We start from the raw sequence: 18224 nt of genomic DNA, 5'->3' as shown, positions 1-18224 counted from the left end.
TGGTACAACTCCCATCTGCTCAGCTTCTTTTTCTAGAAGTAATCAGAATTTCCCCTTCTCTTGTTGGGCTATTTTGCATTTTAAGAATTCGGCACCTTTTGTGCTGATTTTATCTCAGTTAATAATAGGGTTTGTTGAAATCCCCAGCTATTACAGGCCTATTGTTCATGCACTTCTCAACAATTTGCCTACATGTTTACTCTTTCATCTCCCCCTTACAGTTTTGGAGTCTATGGTACACTCCCAGCAGTACAATTGCCCTTTTATGTCTTTGTTCAACTCACAGGGCCTCAATTGATGATCCTTTTAGCATATCAGCCCTCCTTACAGCTTTAACTACTACTGTGACTCCCCATGCTTCTTTCTCCCTTCTCTATATGAACTGAAAACCTTTTACCTGGAATGTTGAACTGCTATTCCTGCCTTCTTTAAGCCATTTTTCAGGAATAGCTGTGTTATACTTCCAAGTGTCTATATCTGCATCCTCAGCTCATCCACCTCTACATTAGATTCCTTGCATTAAAGTATAGACCACCAATCACTTAACATGTCCTATGTTGTATATTTTCTAGCCTTTCTTTCCTCTTGCCCTTCCACACTTTTTAAACTAATTTCCTGCACATCATTTCCATCTTTGGCTCTCTCCCTTCTGAAATGATAAGTTTCCCAACCCTCCCAACATGCTAGTTTAAATCCTACCAGCAGCACGAGCAAACTTTTTAATTTATTTGTTCACAGGATGTGGGCATAGCTGGCTAGGCCAGCATTTATTGCCCACCCCTAATTGCCCTTGAGAAGGTGATGGTGAGCTGTCGCCTTGCCACCTTCAACCTCTGTAGTCCATGTGGTGTTGGTACACCCACAGGGCTGTTAGGAAAGGAGTTCCGGATTTTGACCTGGTGACAGTGAAGGAACAATGATATACAGTAAACTTTGCCAGATCCAGTGCACTACCTACCAGAATTCTGTACCAAGTGGAATTTCTGTTGTTCCTCTAATAAGAATCATCACTTTACCAATCGGAAGCAATTACAAAGTTATCTGGAACATGTACCTGTATACTGTATTATTTTATACTTTAATTTATTTTTCAACTTATATGTTTATGCTTCTTTGTAAAAGGACATTTTAGTTATAAAGAATTGTTATATAAAACCAGCCACCAAGGTGTGCCAAGTCTCGGATGTATGGCCCTCAGGTGGAGACTAAGGAATAGAGGAACCCTCTGTTTTTCATACAGGAAGTTGTTGGAGCTCAGTTGCAGATAGCTGTGTGTGTATCCTTAATTGTTAAGAAGTGACAAAACACTTCAAGTGGTGACGAGGATGGGGTTATCATTACTGGAGGCTTTTGATCCAGCTCCTATGAACTTTGTAGTAGTGTCAAGCAAATGGAATAGTTTTTCATTGCAAAAGAGTTTGAAGAGGAAAAGCAGGTCTCAGTGTTTCTTACAGTCATCGGAATGAAAAATTTCACTTTACTGAGAAATCTCATTGCTCCTGACAAGCCAGCAGATAAAAGCTTTGAAGAGCTTGTTCAGGTTTTGAATAAGCACTTTGATCCCAGACCAGCAATTATTGCTGAGAGATTCAAGTTTCACCTAAGAAAACAGCATGAGAGTGAGTCAGTTTCTCAGTTTCAGGCTGAGTTGAGAAAATTAGTGCAACATTGTGACTTTAAAGGTTACCTGGAAGAAGAGTTGAGGGATTGCTTGGTTTGTGGTCGAAGAAATGGAAGAATTCAGCATAGATTGTTAGCGGAGCAAGAGTTGACACTGAAGAAAGCGTTCGAGATTGCACAAAGCGTAGAAATGGTAGAAAAACAGACTGGAGACTTGAAAGCACATTCTTACAATGCCAAAGTTAAAATAGTAAAGTCAGGGTATACTCGCTTTCAAAAATATTACCACTGCAATGGAATAGGGTATAATGCAGAAGCTTGCAAGTGGGAAAACTGCTGATTGTCACTACTGTGGAAAAAAAAGGGCAAATACAGTGTGCACATAGATCAAAGGCTCATCACAGTGAAGTGGTACCTCCAAGAAAAGGGCATCATGAGGAGCACATAGACAAGGAGGTCATGCCTGACAAATCTGTTAGAATTCTTTGAGTAGGTAACGAGCAGGTTAGACAAAGGAGAGTCAATGGATGTTATCTACTTGGACTTCCAGAAGGCCTTTGACAAGGTGCCACACAGGAGGCTGCTCAGTAAGATAAGAGCTCATGGTGTTAGAGGCAAGGTACTAGCATGGATAGAAGATTGGCTGCCTGGCAGGAGGCAGAGAGTGGAGTTAAGGGGGTCCTTCTCAGGATGGCAGCCGGTGACTAGTGGAGTTCCGCAGGGGTCACTGTTGGGACCACAACTTTTCACTTTATACATTAATGATCTAGATGAAGGAACTGAGGGCATTCTGGCTAAGTTTGCAGATGATACAAAGATAGGTGGAGGGACAGGTAGTATTGAGGAGGCAGGGAGGCTGCAGAAGGATTTAGACAGATTAGGAGAATGGGCAAAGAAATGGCAGATGGCATACAACGTGGGGAAGTGTGAGGTCATGCACTTTGGTAGGAAGAATAGAGGCATAGAATATTTTTTAAATGGGGAGAGAATTCAGAAATCTGAAGTGTAAAGGGACTTGGGAGTCCTAGTCCAGGATTCTCTTAAGATTAACTTGCAAGTTGAGTCGGTAGTTAGGAAGGCAAATGCAATGTTGGCATTTATTTAGAGAGGAATAGAATATAAGAGCAGGGATGTGCTGCTGAGGCTTTATAAGGCTCTGGTCAGACCACATTTAGAATATTGTGAGCAATTTTGGGCCCCGTATCTCAGGAAGGATGTGCTGGCCCTAGAGAGGGTCCAGAGGAGGTTCACAAGAATGATCCCAGGAATGAAAAGCTTAACATATGAGGACGTTTGAGGACCCTGGGTCTATACCTGATGGAGTTTAGAAGGATGAGAAGGGATCAGATTAAAACTTACAGAATACTGAAAGGCCTGGATAGAGCTGATGTGGGGAAGATGTTTCCATTAGTAGGAGAGACTAGGACCCGAGGGCACAGCCTCAGAGTAAAGGGAAGACCTTTTAGAACAGAGATGAGGAGAAACTTCTTTAGCCAGCGTGGTGAATCTATGGAATTCATTCCCACAGAAGGCTGTGGAGGCCAGGTCATTGAGTGTATTTAAGACCGAGATAGATAGGTTCTTGATTGGTAAGGGGATCAAAGGTTATGGGGAGAAGGCGGGAGAATAGGGTTGAGAAACTTATCAGCAATGATTGAATGGCTGAGCAGACTCGATGGGCCGAATGGCCTAATTTCTGCTCCTGTGTCTTATGGTCTTAAGTCACACTTGAAAATAAATAATCAGTTTAAAAAGATGCACTACTCGGAAATAAAATACAAAAGTAATGCGTGTCCAGACGAGACAGAAATGAAACTAATAGTGACAATGAGGAAGAGCAATTGTATAGTGTTCAGCCTGATCTGAAACTAGATGAAGTAGTAAAAGTTGACATTGCCTTAAATAATAAAATGGTTGAAATGGAGGTTGCCACTGGAGCATCTGCTTCTACAGCTTCAGAGAAGACATGGGTGAAAAATTTCAAGAAATGCCCAATGGAGAAAACCCTCCTCCAGTTTAGTACCTACACTGGTGAGCCTGTGAACATACTTGGTTCAAGCGAAATATGGGGATCAAATAGCAAGGTTGCCACTTTTCATCGGGAAAGGAGGTCGTCCATAGCTTATGGGCAGGAACTGGCTAAAAGAAATTCGGCAGGACTGGAATAAAATAAATAAAGTGCATTGCAACCCCATATTGCAGTCCTTGTTAGACAACTATACTGATGCCTTCAAAGAAGGTCATGGAGTTATTAAAGACATTGAAGCCAAACTTGCTGTGAAGGCTGAAGCTTCTCCAAGGTTCTTCAAACTGTGTTCAGTTCCCTATGTAATGCGACAGAAAATTGAGCGGGGACTAGGTGAAAACTTTCAGATAATTGGGAAAGTTGATTATGCAGAGTGGGCAGCTCCAATAGTCCCAATAGTGAAGGATGACGGGGGCTATCAGAATATGTGGTGATTATAAAATCACCATTAATCCTTTCCTGAAGTGCTTCAGTACCTGCTACCGAAAATTGAGGACCTGTTCACTGCTCTGAATGAAGGTGAATTATTCACAAAGCTTGACCTATCACAGGCCTTTTTGCAAATACAGCTAAGTGAAGATTCCAGGAAGTATTCACAGAGGTCTATATCAATACGAACAACTACCATTTAGAATCGCTTCATCACCAGCCTTATTCCAGCAGGCCATGGACAAAATACTGCAGGGCCACCCTGGTGCAATCTGCTTCCAAGATGACATGCTCATCACTGGGAAAAACTTCCCAACTCATTTACAGAACCTAGGCAGTGTTCTGTGTAGACTGGAAAAATATGGCATCCGCTGTAAGAAATCCAAATGTTCATTCCTGAAGCCCTCAGTGAAGTACCTGGGACATGTGATCGATGAAACTCACCTCTCGACCTCACCCAGAAAAGTGGAGGCGGTGGCGAATGCACCGCAGCCCAAAAATGTTAAGGAGCTTCATTTGTTTTTGGGACTTGTGAATTACTACGGCAAGTTCATTTCCAGTTTGGCTACCAAGGCAGCACCACTGAATAATCTGAAGAATGCAAAATGGGATTGGTCACAAGCCTGTCAGGAATGCTTCAAGGAACTCAAGCAAGAGCTCACTTATGCCAAAGCACAAATGCTCAATGAAAAGTTACCTGTCAGCCTGGCTTGTGATGCATCTGGTTATGGTGTTGGAGCTATCACCTCCCACAACATTTCCTGATAAGTGAAAGGCCCATTTGCATATGCTTCATGCACATTGTCCAAGGCAGAATAAAATTATGCCCAATTGAGAAGGAACGTCTTAACTATTCCATGGAGTCAAGAAGTTCCACCAATATTTGTATCGGTGTAAATTCATCTTAATTACACAAGCCTTTGACCTGGTTGCTTAGTCCAAAGTCACAAATCCCAAAACATGCCACTGTACACCTACAAAAGTGGGCACTGAGACCAAACGCAGACTGGGTGACCGCTTTGCATAACACCTTCACTCTCTCCGCAAGCATGTCACCAGCCATTTCAACACATTATCTTTCTCTCATGTCCACATGCCCGTCCTTGGCCTGCTGCAATGTTCCAGTGAAGCTCAAGCAAACTGGAGGAACAGCACCTCATCTTCCGATTATGCTCTTTACAGCCTTCCGGACTTAACATTGAGTTCAACAACTTCAGACCATGAACTCCCTCCTCCATCCTCATCCCTTTTTTATTACCTTTTTTCAATATTCATTTTTATTTTTTATCCATTTATTTTTATTTATTTTAATCTTTATTCATTGTTTTATCCTCACCTTTTATCCTATTTTTGATCTTTTTTTCCACCACCGGCCCCTCTCCCCATCCCACCCCACTAGGGCCATCTGTCTCTTGTTCATGTTGTTCTTTCCAGAGTGCTTACCCTTATCCTGCTATTATCACATTCTGCTTTCTGACCTTAATGCCACCATCAGCTCCTCCTTTAGCCAGTACCACTACCACTAACACCCCTTTGTCCTTTTGCTCATGACATCTTTGTCAATCAATCCTTTGCCTCCACCTATCGCTGGCCTTCTATCCTGCTCCACACTGCCCCTTGAACAGTATACATTTCATCACATTTTTACTTCTCTTTAGCTCTGAAGAAGCCATACGGGCTCGAGATGTTAACTGTGTCTTTCTCTCCACAGATGCTGTTAGAATTGTTGAGTTTTTCCAGCATTATCTGTTTTCATTTCAGATTTCCAGCATCCACACTATTTTGATTTTATTTGGGCACTGATCTTATCTGCTTACCAGTATAAAATTACATTTCACTCTACTGAGAATCATGAAAACGTGGACGCACTTTCCAGACTTTTCAGATCTGTTACACCACAGATCCGCAACCCAAAGTGAAGTCACTGCTTTCAATGTGAACCAGGTTACCCGTTACCACATGTTACCTGTTAAAGTGACTTGAAACGCAGAGGGGTACTGTGCTCTCCAAAGTTTACCTGTACACACAGGAGGGTTGGTGTGTACCTCAAGAAGTGACTACTGAGCTTAAACCTTACTGCATCCGTAGATTTGAGCTGACTCTGCAAGACAGTTGTTTGTTATGGAGAATCTGAGTTGTTATTCCTTCAAAATCCCAAACACGAGTGTAAAAAGAACTTCACCTCAGTCACATGGGAATGATCAAAACAAAAACATTGGCTCGCCTACATGTATGGTGGCTGCACCTGGATAAAGACGTTGAAGGCATAGTCAGTGTTTGCCTTCCATGCCAAGAAATGAAGTCTTCTCCTGCACTTGCCCCATTACATCCTTGGGCTTGGCCTGACCATCCATGGCAGAGACTTCATGTGGATTTTGCTGGACCACTTCTTGGACATATGTTCCTGATTGTGGCGGATGCCTGCACAAAGTGGCCTCGTGTTATTGCCACGAAGTCGACTACTTCAGCAAAGACCATTGATGTTCTCTGGAATGTGTTCACTACTTTTGGATTGCCGGAGCAGATTGTGTCTGACAATGGTACACAGTTCATGTGAATTTCAAACATTCCTGAAAAACAATGAGATCAAGCAGACTCTTATCTTGCCTTACCACCCATCCTCAAATGGTGAAGTGGAGCGCTTTGTCCGGATATTCAAAATGCCCATATTGAAGGAGAGGACGCAAACAGATTGGAAATTGAAGCTGAATAACTTTTTGATGATGTATCTTAACGCTCCACATTTAACAGCAGGCGTATCTTCTGCTGAGCTGATGTTTGGAAGACGACTGGGTACCAGAATGGATTTGCTGTGTCCAGATTTGAAAGGAAAGATTGGTTCAAGGCAACTTGATCAGAAAAGATCACTAGACACAAGTAAACCAGATTGTGAGTTTAATCTGGGTCAGTCTGTTTGGGTCCGGAATTACTGTGGGACACCAAAGTGGCTCCTGAGAAGAATCATCAAGTGTCGAGGACCACTGACCTATGATGTTGAATCTTCCTGTGGAATCTGGAAGAGAGACACCGACCAGATTAGAGAAGCCAACTCAGAGGAACCAAATTTCCAGGGATCTCCAGTCACAGTGGAAGATTTCTGGGAAACATCTGCTCTAGTTGGTGAGACCCGACTTGATTCAACTGACGCACCTGTAGCTGCAACTGCTGAATCTGAACAAGAAACAAGTGGAACAGCAGAACCTTCCATTTCTAAGCAAACTGAGATTCCTAAGCCAACAGTCCTCTCTAGGCTAAAGCGAATCTGCAAACCACCTGACCGATTAGTTCTTGGCTAAAGGGGGAGGAGATGCGATGTTTGTGGTTAACGTTTATGCTTCTTTGTAAAAGGACATTTTAGTTATAAAGAATTGTTGTATAAAACCTGCCAGTAGTGTGCGCTAAGTCCTGGATGTACTGACCTCTGGTGGAGAATAAGGAATAAAGGAACCTTCCGTTTTTCACACAGGAAGTTGTTGGAGTTCAAAGCAGATAGCTGTGTGTGTATTCTTAAATGTTAAGAAGTGACAAGACACTTCAGTATTGTTGAAGATTAGAAGTAAAAGAATACTGTTCTTTACTTTGTGAGCACTTGCATTTTGGCTTATGCCACAAGTATTGTGTTTTATTCCACTGGCAAATAGAACTCTCTGTCAACCAACATTATTGATTAGCCAGCACCACGCATTCCCCATGCATACTGTGCTTTTATTATGGTTACAAGTCAGGATGATGTGTGGCTTGGAGGGGAACTTACAGGTGGTGGTGTTCCCATTCATCTGCTGCCCTTGTCCTTCTAGATGATAGAGGTAATGGATTTGGAAGGTGCTGTCGAAGGAGCCTTGGTGAGTTGCTGTAGTGCATCTTGTAGATGGTACACACTGCTGACAATGTGCATTGGTGGTAGATGGAGCAAATGTTTAAGGTGGTGGATGGAGTGCCAATCAATTGAGCTGCTTTGTCCTGATGGTGTCAAGCTTCTTGAGTGTTGATGGAGCTGCATTAATCCAGGCAAGTGAAGAGTATTCCATCTCACTCCTAATTTGTGCCTTGTGGATAGCGGGCAGGCTTTGGGAGTCAGGAGGAGAGTTACTTGCCATAGAGTTCCCAGATTTTAACCTGCTCTTGTAGCCATAGTTTTTATATGGCTAGTCCAGCTCAGTTTCCAGTCGATTCCTATTGACTTCAATTTTGCTAGGGCTCTTTGATGCCACACTGTCAAATGCTGCCTTGATGTCAAGGGCAGTGACTCTCTCGTCACCTTGATTCACCTCTATGATTTGGACCAAGGTTGAAATAAGGTCAGGAAATGAGTGACCTTGGTGGAACCAAAACTGAACATCAGTGAGCAGGCTACTGCTGAATAAGTGACCTTTGACAGCACTATCCATGACCCCTTCCATAACCTTGCTGGTGATGGAGAGTAGACTGAGGGGGCAGTAATTGATCAGGCTGGATTTGTCCTGCTCTTTGTGGACAGGACATACCTGGGCAACTTTCCACACCGTCAGTTGGATGCCATTGTTGTAGCTGTACTGGAACAGCTTGGCTAGCGTGGCAAGTACTGGAGCACAAGTCTTCGGTTTTATTGCCGGAATGTTTTCAGGGCTCATTGCCTTTGGAATTCTCTGCCCAAAGGGTTCTGAAAGCTCAATCATTGAGCAAACTAATGATATCAAGGGATATGGGGATAGTAGGGAAAAATGACGTAGAGATAGATGATAAGCCATGATCTGTTTGAATGGTGGAGCAAGCTCAACAGGCCAAATGGCCTACTCCTGCTCCTATTTCCTATGCAGTATTCAGTGCCTTCAGCCACTTATTCATATCATGTGGAGTAAATTGAATTGGCTGAAGGCTGACATCCGTGATGCTGGTGACCTCAGGAGGAGGCCAAGGTGGATCATCCATTCGGCACTTCTAGCTGAAGATCGTTGCAAATGCTTCAGCCTTGTTTTTTGCGCTGATGTGCTGGGCTCCTCAATCATTGAGGATGGAGATATTTGTGGAGCCTCCTCCTCTGGGTTAGTTGTTTAATTGTCCACCACCATTCATGATTGGATGTGGCAGGACTACAGAGCTTAGATCTGATCCATTGGTTATGGGATCACTAAGCTCTGTCTATCAAATGCTGCTTCTGCTGCTTGGCTTGCAAGTAGTCCTGTGTTGTAGCTTCACCAGGTTGACATCTCGTTTTTTGGTATGCATGGTGCTGCTCCTGGCATACCTTCCTGCACTCTTGATTGTGCCAGGGTTGATTCCCAGGGAATCTCATGCTGGGTATGAGGTTACAGATTGCGGTTGAATATAATTTTGCTGCTGATGGCTCATAGCACCTCATGGAAGCCCAATTTTGAGTGCTAGATCTGTTCAAAATCTATCCATTTAACCAAGGAGGCAGTGTCACATAACACGATGAAAGTATGAAGATGAGATTTCAACTCCAGAAGGACTGTGCAGTAGTCACTCCTACCAATACTGTCATGGACAGACTTTTTGCGACAGGTAGATCAGTGAGGACAAGGTAAAGTAGATTTTCCCCTCCTGTTGGTTCCCTCACCACCTGCTGCACACCCTGTCTAGCAGCTATGTCCTTTAGGAATCTGCCAGCTTGGTCAGTAGTGGTGCTAACCAGACACACCTGGGGATATTGAAGTTCCCCACCCCAGGGTACATTCTATGCTACTGTCACCCTCGGTGCTTCTTCCAATTGGCGTTCAACATGGAGGAGTACTGATTCATCAGCTAATGTGGGGGGTGGGGGTGTGGTGTGGTAATCGACAGGAGATTCCTCGCTCATGTTTGACTTGATGCCATGAGATTTCAGGTGATCTGGACTCAATGTTGAGGACTTCCAGGGCAACTCCTTCCCAATTGCATGCCACTGTGCCGCGCCACCTCTGGTGGGTCTGCCTTACAGGAAATATCCAGTGATAGTGATGTCTGGGATATTGTTTGTAAGGTATGATTTGGTGAATATGACTATATCAGGCTGTTGCTTGACTAGTCAGTGGGACAGCCTTCCCAATTTTGGCATAAGCCATCAGATGTTAGTAAGGAGGACTATGCAGAGTTGATTGGGCTGGGTTTGCCATTGACGTTCTGGGTGCTGGGGTTGATGCTGGGTGGTCTGTCCAGTTTCACTCCTTTTAGACTTTGTCGTGGTTTGATATAACTGAGTGGCTTGCTAGGCCATTTCAGAGGGCAGTTAAGAGTCAAATACATTGTTGTGGGTCTGGAGTCACATGTAGGTAGGCCAGATAAGGATGGCAGATTTCCTTCCCTAAAGGACATTAGTGAACCAGATTGTTTTTACAACAATCGACAATGGCTTCAAGGTCACCATTACTGAAACTAGCTTGTAATTCCAGATTTATTAATTGAATTCAAAACCCACCAGCTGCTGCGGTGGGATTTGAATTGATGTCCCCACAGCATTAGCCTGGGTATTTGGATTGCTAGTCCAGTGACATTACCACTACGTCACCACTTCCCCTTGAGAATACTGGTCCTAAGCCCTGTGGAGGGGCAAACAGTTCAGCTTGTACAGGTCCATCTCCCAGAGAACTGGTCCTCAGGCCCCCAGGGATCTAATACCCTCCCTCTTTCAGCACCTCTCCAGTGATGCGCTCATTGGCACAATCCTCCTATTTCTGTACTCACTAGCATATGGCACCAGGAGTAATCTAAAAAATAATACTCTTGACGTCTTGCTAATCAATTTCTTTCCTAGCTTCTTCTTGCAGGACCTCATCCCTATTTTTACCTATATCACAAGTACTGGTATTGGTCACAATCTGGCTGTTCACCCTTCCCCTTCAGAATGTTCTGCAGTTGCTCAGTCACATCCATGACCCTGGCACCCCAGAGAGGCAGTGCACCACCCCAACCATGTCTGTAATCGCAAAAATGCCTGCCCCGCCACCACCCCCCCCCCCCTAATTATTGATTACCCCATTACTATTGCTTTTCTTACCTCATGATTCCTCCATTTAGCTGGATCAACAGGGTTATAGAGCAGGGTTGTAGGGCTGCGCACCACAAAGGAACCATCAGCATCACCAGTGTTCTAAACTGAATACTGGTTAGAGAGCAAGATTGTTATGGCACAGCTGATGGTAAATGCTGAGTTGTTCAAATCCCAGAGGGAAATTTGAAACAACTGTCACAACTTGTTTTGCAATTTGTATAAATTTCGACTTGCATGCTCGAATTCAATAGCAATAAGACAACCGAGTCTTATAGGTTTTACAAAACTAGATGAAACATTTATTAATAAGAGAAATGATTTTAAGCACATACATATGTCTACAAATTACTACATTAATAACTTCTAAATCCCTTATTTAGCCTGACAACTTTCATTAAGGCAACAGTAAGATGCAGATTTTAAAAGACCCAGGCAAAGAAACATGATACCCTGAACAATCCAATTCAAAGTGAGTTTCCTTAACTTCAGTACTTTGTAGACAGCAGCTTTAGGCGTAGATACTGAAGGCTTTTCACACCTGTTAGATGGTAAAATGCCTACCCTTACACACAACCTTCATTCTTTTATACACATTTTCCCCCTTTGAATGTAAATTCCCATTGTTTCACTATATCTTTAGACTTTACCTTTCTGATAATAAAAATCTCTCTTGGTACTAAGTTTTACCAGTAATCTTTGGGAAAAATAAACACACTGTTACGGAACTTCATCTGGCTAGGTGACATTTCACTCCCTCTTTTGAAAACTATCTAGTCTGGTTTATTTAAAAATGCAAATGTTCTCTTAACACCTATGTTTACTACTTAACATTTCAAACCTAGCTTATCTTCTACCACAGCAAAGCCTTCAAACCAGCTGCCTTTAATCCAATTAAGTCTGTCACACACAAACACGCACACACACAGATACATATAGACACAGAATACCACTATTTTACAGTAAATTCCAACAATATTATGAGAATCATTACATCTTCCTGACAAGATGCACTCAAGGAACTTCTGCATTGCCTGTCTGGCTCCATGTTTGTTCGGCAGTAACCCAATCCCTCTCTGCCTTTTAAATTGCAGGCTGACCAGAACATGGGCTCCTCCAGATACCAACACTTCCTGCACGATTATCCGGGACAGAAGCAGCACCCTGGAGCTTTCACATGATACAGGATGTACATTTAAGTAGACTAAGGCGCCCTGCCATGCTTCTATTTATTGCATCACTAACTAACCTTACCAGGTGATAATGGTGTTCGGAATGTTATACATTGCATTTTCTATGCTTTTTGCCACCCTAACAATGGGTGTTATGTACGTCTGTACATAAAAAGAATTCTGCATTGCCTGGAAATGGGTAACATATCAAAAAAAAATTAACTGACTACAGCAAGCATTGCTGAGGTAATTGAAAGAGATGTTGGTGGTCTCTGAGAAATATGCAAAAATCTGCCATAGCACTATCATGGGTGATTGCTTCTCTTCTCCATGTGGTACAGTCATCCAATTCCTGCAGCATAAGCATTTTCCCCCTCACCCATCCCTAGCAGTAAGCTCTGAAGCACAGGGGAACTACAGATGGAAGCTTGCCAAAAATATGATAAGAACCTGTCCCTTGAAAATTCATTGTCAGGACTGATTAACTCTGGTTTGAGGAAAGCCCACACAGCCACAATCCCCATACAACATGGCCATTATTGTTCAAGAATTAAAAGGACAAATTTCTCAGGTTATGTGTTCCAGCATCTTATACTTTCCAACTTAATGAGATCATCAAACCAAGAATTGTCTAATTAAAATATTTATGAATCATCAGATCCACCACTTTTGTTCATGAAGTCTGTGCTTACAGTGATCTGAGCTCAATAGCTAAATTATTGATTCACAGACAATTTACACTATTTGTCTGCCAAATCCAATTCTGCAGCTGCGACAAATCTCACTATTGAGTCGGTTTTATAACAGCATTTAATAAGCTCAATTTATGAGATGTCCAGAAGACAACAACTTTTAGGATTTGGCTCAAAATTGCACTGAAGTAGGACCCCACGTATTAATCATACATGGAGTCTGAGGCAGCCTCCAGGAAGAGGATCTTTTGTATTGCTTTGCTCTGCAGCCAGGCTAAAAGCCAAGCACTTTGGAATGACACAAAACTAGCACTCACTCCTCATACTATACTATGCATAAAGGCAATGAACTGTAGTGTGGTACTTCTCATTTACCCAAGGATTAATAGAAGCAATGGAACTGAAGTTTGTCACTTTAACAAAACTCAGTTTCTTCATAAGAATGTATTTTATATCAGAGTTGAATTGGCCTATACCCAACACCAGATCATCCTCCTGTGGGGTATACTGTTGAGTCTGAACCTTCTGTTTCCACTGAATAAATTTTAATCCTCATCATTTTGAAGTTGATGATCCTTATTTGTCAGCAGAATATGAAACCTGCCGTGTATGGCAGAAATTAAACTACCTGGTAAGAACATTAATGGATTCATCCAAATACCTCCATCTCCAAACATCTCCTTTCTAAAGTATGCTGTGACTGTCTGATGTGCTCAATAATAATGCACATCGGTTTTATTTTGTGGATTTTGTACTAGTGTCATGAACCAGTTTCACATGCTGCCCTCGGTTATTAAGTTTTTATTTTTTCAGTCATATTCAAACAATGTGTTCAAACAAGAAGTTATTTCTATCTTGTCACAAACTATCTGGACGTTGAAACAGTGAAATCCTAATGACTGTTAAGACAAAGATTTTGAGAAGGTGACAACACTTCAACGCGTGCAGAAACCTGTCATACACCTGCTCTTTTCTGGAAAAATTAATGAAGCATGAAATCACAGAATTTTAACGGCACCGGAGGAAACCACTCAGCCCATTGTGTCTGCACCGGCTTTCCAAATGAGCATTATGACCTAGTGCCATTGCCCTGCCTTTTCCCCGCACCCCTGCACATTGTTTCTATTCAAATAATCATCCTAATGCCTTCTTGAATGTCTCAATTGAACCTACTCCCACCTCACTTCCAGGCAATGCATTCCAGACCTGAACCACTAGTCGTGTGAAAAATTTTGAAAATCTCTATCAAATCTCCACTTAGCCTTCTCCTCTCCAAGGGGAACAGTCCCAACCTCTACAATCTATATTCGTCGCTGAAGTTTCTCATCCCTAGAACCATTCTTGTAAACCTCTTCTGCACTCTCCAATGTGCTCACAACCTTCCTAAAATGCGGTGTTCAGAATTGTACACAATACTCCAGCTGTGGTCCAATGAGTGTCCTATATAAATTTGCATAACCTCCTTGCTCTAGTACTCTATATCCCTATAAAGAAGATATAAAAATGTTTATAATGTTATTGGAAACTATTTTAAAATTGAATTTAGTGGTGTCTGTGTGCATGTATGTGTATGTGTGTGTGTGTATCTTAATTGGATTAAAGCCAGCTGATCTAGAGGCTTTGATGTATAGAAGAGAAGTAGGTTTGAAATTTTAATTAGGTAAACATGGGGGAAATTTGCATTTTTTCTATAAACAAACTAGTGTAGCTTGGATTCAAAGAGAGGGAGTGAAATATTACACCTAAACAGATGAAACTCAGAAACAGTGTGTTGGTTATTTTTCCCAAGGATTACTAATAAATTGGATATTATGAAAGGGTCTTATTATTAGATAAGGTAAAGTTCACAATGCATTGTGATACAATGAAAATTTGCATTCAAAGGGGAAAATATAAAGGGAGAGAAGGCTGTTTGTAAAGAGGAGAGAGATTCTTAGATCTAAAGCCTCTAGCCTATAGGCCTCAAGCTGCTGTCTGCAAGGACCCAGAGCTGAAAGAAACTCATTTTGAATGTGGCTGTTCAGAGTGTGCTTTGCCAAGGGTCTGTTTAAATCTGTATGTTTTACTGTTGCCTTAATGGAGGTATAACTGAGTCAGTTTAATAAGGGGATTTTTTAGAAGTTATTATCGTAGTAATTTGTAGCATATGTATGTGCTTACAATCTTTTAATTAATAAATGTTTAATTTAGTTTTATAAAAACCTCTTGAGACTGGGTGGTCTTATTATAACTGAATTCAAAGCCTGCATCTCAAAACATACAAATTGCTAAATTGGTTATGATAACTGTTTCAAGTTTCCCTCTGGGATTTGAACAACTTAACATTTACCATTGGCTGTTTCATAATACCCCTATTAGCAAAGCCCAGAATACTATATGCTTTATTAACAGCTTTGGAGGGTAGCTAATGTAACCCCACTATTTAAAAAGGGAGGTAGAGAGAAAGCAGGGAATTAAAGACCAGTTAGCTTGACGTCAGGGAAAATTTTAGAATCCATTATAAAAGATTTAATAGCTGAGCACTTGGAAAACAGTGGTAAAATCGGACAGAGTCAGCATGGATTTATGAAAGGGAAATCAAGCTTGACAAATCTACTGGAATTTTTCAAGAATGTAACTAGTAGAGTTGATATGGGGGAGCCAATGGACGTGGTTTATTTGGACTTTCAGAAGGCTTTCGTCAAGTCTCACATAAGAGATTAGTGTGTAAAATTAAAGCACATGGGATTGAGGGTAGTGTATTGAGATAGATAGAAAACTGGTTGGCAGACAAGAAACAAAGAGTAGGAATAAACAGGTTTTTTGCTTTTATCATAGGAATAAACGGGTCTTTTTCCAAATGGCAGGCAGTGACTAGTGGGGTACAGCAGGGATCGGTGCTGGGACCCCAGCTATTCACAATATATATTCATGATTTAGATGAGGGAACTAAATGTAATATCTCCAAATATGCAGGTGACACAAAGCTGGGTGGGAGGATGCAGAGATGCTTCAGTGTGATTTGGACAAGCTGAGTGAGTGGGCAAATGCATGGCAGATGCAGTATAATGTGGATAAATGTGAGATTATCCATTTTGGTAGCAAAAACAGGAAGGCAGATTATTATCTGAATGACTATAAATTAAGAGAGGGGAATGTGCAACGAGACCTGGGTGTCCTTGTACATCAGTCGCTGAAGGTAAGCATGCAGGTGCAGCAGGCGGTAAAGAAGGCAAATGGTTTGTTGGCCTTCATAGCCAGAGGATTCAAGTACAGGAACAGGGATGTTTTGCTGCAATTATACAGGGCCTTGGTGAGACCACACCTGGAATAGTGTGTGTAGTTCTGGTCTCCTTATCTGAGGAAAGATGTTCTTGCTATAGAGGGAGTGCAGCAAAGGCTCACCAGACTGATTCCTGGGATAGTGGGACTGACATATGAGGAGAGATTGAGTCGGTTAGGATTATATTCGCTGAGTTCAGGAGAATGAGAGAGGATCTCATAGAAACCTATAAAATTCTAACAGGACTAGACAGGGTAGATGCAGGAAGGATGTTCCCGATGATGGGAGAGTCCAGAACCAGGGGTCACAGTTTGAGGATACAGGGTAGACCATTTAGCACTGAGATTAGGAGAAACTTCTTCACCCAGAGAGTGGTGAGCCTGTGGAATTCGCTACCACAGAAAGTAGTTGAGGCTAAAACATTGTATGTTTTCAAGGAGTTAGATATAGCTCTTGGGGTGAAAGGGATCAAAGGAAATGGGGAGAAAGCGATGGCAGGCTATTGAGTTGGATGACCAGCCATGATCATAATGAATGGCGGAGCAGGATTGCAGGGCCGAATGGCCTACCTCTGCTCCTATTTTCTATGTTTTCTCTCTCCACCTCTCCTGCCACTTTCAATGATCTATGCACATATACACCCAAGACTTCCTGCTCTTGCACCCCTTTCAAAATTTCACCCCTTATTTTATACTGTCATTTCATTTTGTGAACATATTATTGATTGTGCTTTGAATAATGTAGCAATCTGAATAATGTAGTAATCAGAAGCTTAGATGGATTCTGCGACACAAAAAAGAGGAAACCACAGGTACAACATTGAAACTGTATTCAGAAATGAAGAAGGGAAGAAACTGTCATAAGCTGCCAAAAAAAAAATCGTGAGAAGGATGCTTTGTGTTTATTCATGAATACTTCCCAATGCTCCCCACAGCCCCCCAATCCATAATGGGTAGCAAAAAATAAGAATCAGCTCCCATCTGAATTGTGAAGGAGAAATTTCTAATGTGTTAACAGATCATACCTTTCTGCTTAGAATTGCCCTCATCTTCTTTTTATCTCCCGGTTTCCTGAGCTCTTCTTCGTAAACCAATACATAGTCAATTCGACGTTGGCCATCAGCAAAAAAAACAGAGTCTTCATTACCATCAAATTCAACCTGTATTGAACAAACCAAAACATAATTTACTGCAAAGCATTTCTTTTTTTTTGCTTTTCTGTGACAACAATGCATATAAATGTCAAGGGAGAAGCCTTACAATCCCAATCTCACATCAATCATCAAGGACTTCCGTGCATGCTAGATTTTGGAAGAATCAATGCACAAAAACAAAGGCAACAAATGGCTAAGCAAGAGAAAAGGAAATTATCTTATGGTCAGACATATCCTTGTTTATGATTTCACATACCAGAGAAATTAATAATAAGAGAGGGCCTCCTGTGCAAGGTGAACACCCAAGGGCTTTGGTTGGTAATTAGAAAATTATTTAGTCAAATAATCATATTGGAAAGTCTGTAGCACAAACAGCTCAATAGACTTATTGTTTTATCCAAGTATTTCTTCGTATTAACTTGTCAGGATACTCAACATGATGAAAGGTCCTTTGTCAATTTCTGAGTCAATCAACAACAAAATAGCAGGTGGCAAAAACACAAGTGTTCACAGTTGTTCATGTTATATTTCTTCCGCTTTATCATTTTAGTAACCACTACTTTTTGAAAGAATGTGCCTTCCTGTAGTTTACCACCACTTCAATGATTTTCTCGTTTACTGACTTCCTGTTCAAGGCATGCACTCTCTGAAGCAGATGGCCTCAGGGACAATCTATAAACATGTACACACCTATTTATGTGCAGGTCATGAAAGTCCATTTCTTATGATAACAATGCTGTGCAACAGTTGTGAAGTAAAAGAATGGACTTTTAAGCTAAAGTTTACTTTTAATATCCATGCCAAGGATCACAAGCATCCTCCAGCAGTGAAAAAACAAAATAATATATAAATATATATAAAATTACAAACAAACATGCCAGCACCTAACAGTTTGAATGTTAAGCT

The 18224-nt window shown here is 41.6% G+C and overlaps 1 protein-coding gene across 2 annotated transcripts in view; it reads right to left on the bottom strand.

Annotated features, from left to right (window-relative positions):
* Positions 1-18224, bottom strand: part of ano6 (anoctamin 6) — a 160989-nt gene that overhangs the window by 64147 nt on the left and 78618 nt on the right. For both annotated transcript variants that reach the window (XM_041216533.1, XM_041216535.1), the window contains one exon: positions 17190-17324. In XM_041216533.1, coding sequence (XP_041072467.1) covers positions 17190-17324 — 135 coding nt within the window. The remainder of the gene's footprint in view (positions 1-17189; positions 17325-18224) is intronic.

The sequence above is a fragment of the Carcharodon carcharias genome, chromosome 21 (genome assembly GCF_017639515.1).
Source record: "Carcharodon carcharias isolate sCarCar2 chromosome 21, sCarCar2.pri, whole genome shotgun sequence".
In the NCBI taxonomy this organism is placed as follows: domain Eukaryota; kingdom Metazoa; phylum Chordata; class Chondrichthyes; order Lamniformes; family Lamnidae; genus Carcharodon; species Carcharodon carcharias.
Note: the sequence above shows the minus strand (reverse complement) of the source record. Positions and strands in the feature narration are given on the sequence as shown.